Raw genomic sequence first — 4,123 nt, 5'->3', positions numbered from 1 at the left:
TCCCGGGCCTACGACCGCCGCCCGCACACGTCGTCCGGCCCCTGCTCGCTTCCCGCGCGTCGAAAGCTGCTCACGACGACTTCTGGCGCGGGCTGCAGCTCGTTTGGCATGCACTCGCCCGTCGTTCCCCAGATCCCGCCCCGATCTCCAGACCGCCCTCCTCTGCCATCTGTCGCGCTCTTTCGAAGAGGTCTTTGCCCGTGCTCTGCTCCGCGCTCTCCCTTCCTCTGTCCCCGCCCTTCCTCTGTCCCCGCCCTTCCTCTGTCCCCGCTCGCCCTCCGTCCCCGCTCGCCCTCCGTCCCCTTGGTCCGAGCTATCCGGCAGACTTGCACGCATTCTCGCCCGCTTGCTCGCGCATCCATTCTTAGCGCGAACAGGTGCGCCACCGACGAGGTCGGTCATTTCGCTCCTTCGACCGTGACCCCCGGGGAACCTGCCGCACATCCCCTCTTTTCTCCGCCGACGCTCTCCATCATCCTGCCCTGCTGCTGCTGCAAGTGCAAAGACGCAGCGCGACTCCTTCGTGTGCGGCGCTCGATCTACACTTCCGCACTCAACCCGTCCTCGCGTCCTCCGCCATCGTCTCGCGTGCGCTTCATCAGATCGAGACCGGCGACACCATCCTGCGCTTGCTCCAGGTGTGTTCCCAGTCCCGCCCGGGCCGCATTGCTCCAACTGTAGCAACCATAGTCGCCGCCAGTCTGCGCCCTCGAGAGTGCTTCACCCTGCGCGTGAACCCCCGCCGCCCTCTCTGGATGTTTAGGAGGACTGACATATGGACCTGCTGAAGCGCGCTGTCGACTTGCGAACACGCCGCACGCGTACTACGCCCGCCATGCCTCTCCCATCGCACGGACCGTCTCCCTCCTCCCCACCGCGTCCCACACGCCGGCACGTCTCGACACTGGACGCCGAGTTCCAGACGGCTCCTCTCCCGCGGTGCGTGCATTTCCAACGCGCGATGACGAGAACTGCACTGACCACTTCGTGATTACAGGGCGCCCGCGCGCAGAAATGCGTCTCCAGCACGCCGCATCGCCCCGCCCCGCCCCGCCCCAGCGTCCACACAGCGCATGCCCCGGACCAGATCGACGGTCTGCACTGACGCCGACGCCGTGCGATGAAGCCCCCGCCGCGCACGCTGCGCGGTAACCCACGCCGTAGCGCCGCGCTCGCGCTCAAACGCCGCGTCTCGGACCCCGGACCCCTGCCAACGTGGCGTCCGGCTCCCATGCACCACAGCGCATACACCCAGTACGCGTCGGCGTGAACGGAGGACATCAAAATCAGCCCATCCTTGGCCGATTTCGTGTGCAGCGACGACACACCCACCTCGCCGCCCCACACAGCCGATGTGCCGCGGCCTCGCTCTGCACACCGCAGAACGCCCGCCGCCGAGGGGTATCACATGTGCGCGCCCAGCCCGCACACGCACGAACTGCGCTGACCACGCGCTTTTCTCAGACGGCGCGTGCGGTGCCGACGGCCTCGCGCACGCACGCCGCGCCATGGGCCTCCTAAACTCGAACGGTGGGGTCTATACACCAGGGCGCACCCGCCCGGCCATTTGTGAGGCCGTCCGAGAAGATAATATATGGGTCGTTTCGACCGATTTCATGTGTCGATCGGGTGCGAAGCGAGTGAATCGCGCGTCGCGCGCCCGTCCCGTGCCCCACAGCCGTGCCGCCGCGCAGGCACGCTCTGCTGCCCCCAGGACGTCGTCCCCGCCGCTCGGAGGCATGCCCGGGGACGTTGCGTCGGGGCGTCGCGGCGCGCCTACTCTGGACTCCCGGGAATGACGTCGACGCTGGGCGCCGACCCCGCGTCCCCGGCCCCTGCGAATTCAGCGCTAGAGCGTATGCACCGGCGGGCATGTGCCCTCCGCGTTTGGGTGCGATCAGAGGACGTCGACCGTCGGTCGTCCCGCCCGATTTCATGGGCTCGGGCACGACCGAAATCGCAAAAACGCGCGTAGCGCTGCCGTCCCGCCCCCGGGAGTCGCGCCGCTCGGCGGGTGCACCCACAGAAATGCCCTGCACCATCTCCGCTGCTTACGAGGCGCGCACGGCCTGCATCCCGGCCGCATCGTGGTGCACCGTCGTCGAATGGCGCCGGCGCCTAATTCCGGCGACCCAAGATCGACTCCGGGAGCGCGAACGGCGTACCGTGGGCTCCTGAACGATGCACGGCAGGGTCTGTGGGCCAGTTTCCACACGTCCTGCGAGTTACGGCGCGATACGAGGAGAAAAAGGGAAAAAAATCGGGTCGGCGTCGACCGGCCTGCGCGCCCGGAACACGAACTCGAAGACACGCGTACCGCGACCGTGCCGCGCTCTGCGGCCATGCCGCTTGGCAGGTGCGCTCGCGAGCATCGCCGCCACGAACAGCGTCGCGGAGGAGTGCGCCAAGCGGGCCGAAGTCGCGGGAGGCGGATGGCGGATGGCGGAGGGGTGCTCATTGCCGCTCTGCAGGCTCCCCGCGTCGCGCCGACGACCGCGCACGCCCGCGACTCCCATCAGTTCATTCTTACAAAGAGCTTCAGACCTCGGCATCGCGCACACATCCATGCACGACCAGCCACATGCTACGGGCGCTCTCCTGCCGTCTAGGCTCCTGCCGGCGTCGACCCGCTCCTCCCGCCCCAGGGCCTCTGCGATGCGCCCGGAAGGTCTGGAAATAGGTCATTTAAGGAGGTTGTCGGCGCAAATCGAGGAACTCACCTGCCACGTCGGTGTTGGGGCACCTCCAGCGGACCTCGATCGGCCTAACTCGACCCATCATCGCAGCGCCGTGCTGGACGCGAAGGGGCATCAGAAGCGCGCTGTGTACAGGACAGCGACGAGGTACGTACCTCCGGTGACGCACCTAACACGTACCGAAGTGACGGCCACGGGTTTACAGTTGCAGCGGCGCGGTGGACCAGCGGTCGCCCCGCGCTGCGCAGGACATGCCGTGCTGGAAGACGATGGCGGGCACGCCAGGCGGGGTTACGCCGTGAGAAGGTGCTCCGCAAACTCACCTCCGTGCCCGTTGACACGCCCGCGTCCGCCGCACGCTCAGGGCGAACTACTACGCTGCTCGCTACTACATACAAGCGACCACCCCTCCCGCCGCCCCGCCACCCTGCACGTGCAGCCATTCCCATCTCACCTTGATCTCCCGGTCAGCGGCCTAGGGAACGGTACGTCAGCGGGGTGCTCTCGGAGCGACACCTAAACCGACTCACCCCGTTGCAGCACGATCGCCGCTGGCCGAGCACGACCTACACTTGCGAGCTCGACGATGGGGCCGGCTGTTCGCGTGGGGCGCATCGAGGAGCAAGACAAACAGGTACGTCAGCGCCGCACTCTTCGTGTGAGACAGACGGAGGCAATCTCACCATGCAATAGCTCGCAATTAGAAGTGAGCCTTGGTGGATACGAGCCGAGCCGCCAAGGCTCCCGACCTCGACCTTCGGTGCGGCGCGTCTGGAGCATGGGAGGAATCAGCCGTGGGATTCGTGATTCGTACGAAACCGACCCGGTGCGAGCTTGTCTCGACTACGTGCTGATTCTGCTACCGTTGGAACATGTCAGTACGTGCTCAGGGGGCCACAGTCGAGCTCACCGCGGTTCGAGTCGTCCTCCAGGCGAGCGCCAGCGACGACAGCCCGGACGAAGGGAGACCCGGGGTCGACAGGCACGGCGAGGGAGCTGGACGGGCGGAAGGAGGAGGGGGTCGATGTCTTCGCCCCGAGATGTGGGCCACGTATTTATGCGCCAGCGGAGTCGCTTAGTACAGGTCCCCATCTCGGCACGCACACGCCCCGCCCCGCCCGCGCCCTCGCCCTCGCCCGCCCGCCCGCTCGCACCCATCCACTCTCGGCTACGGATGCCTTGGCACCCACAGGCGAGAGCGAGAGCCACGGCCCGCACCAGTGCATGCCCGGGTGAGTGCTTCCGCGTCCGTGCGCGTCGCCATGCTCGCGTATACTTATTCATCTCTTGCAGGGTCACGCCGCGACGCCAGCGACGGAGTGCGTGCCCTTCGGGCGCGTCTCACATCGGCGTTGGGGCGCGTCATCGCGTATCGAGACCCACCGTGCCCGATCGGGACAGGCTCCCGGGAAGTGGACTACCTCCCG

At 67.2% G+C, this 4,123-nt stretch overlaps 1 protein-coding gene across 1 annotated transcript; it reads left to right on the top strand.

Moving 5' to 3' along the window:
• Positions 1–835: 835 nt before the first annotated feature.
• On the top strand, positions 836–1,124 carry TRAVEDRAFT_50483 (uncharacterized protein; the record flags this gene model as incomplete). The annotated part of the gene is made up of 2 exons (XM_008042975.1): positions 836–939; positions 998–1,124. The coding sequence occupies 2 exons, from the start codon at positions 836–838 to the stop codon at positions 1,122–1,124; spliced, it is 231 nt and encodes a 76-aa protein (XP_008041166.1).
• Positions 1,125–4,123: the final 2,999 nt, after the last annotated feature.

Source organism: Trametes versicolor, assembly GCF_000271585.1.
Source record: "Trametes versicolor FP-101664 SS1 unplaced genomic scaffold TRAVEscaffold_9, whole genome shotgun sequence".
NCBI lineage: Eukaryota > Fungi > Basidiomycota > Agaricomycetes > Polyporales > Polyporaceae > Trametes > Trametes versicolor.
This window is presented reverse-complemented; position numbering and strand designations above follow the sequence as displayed.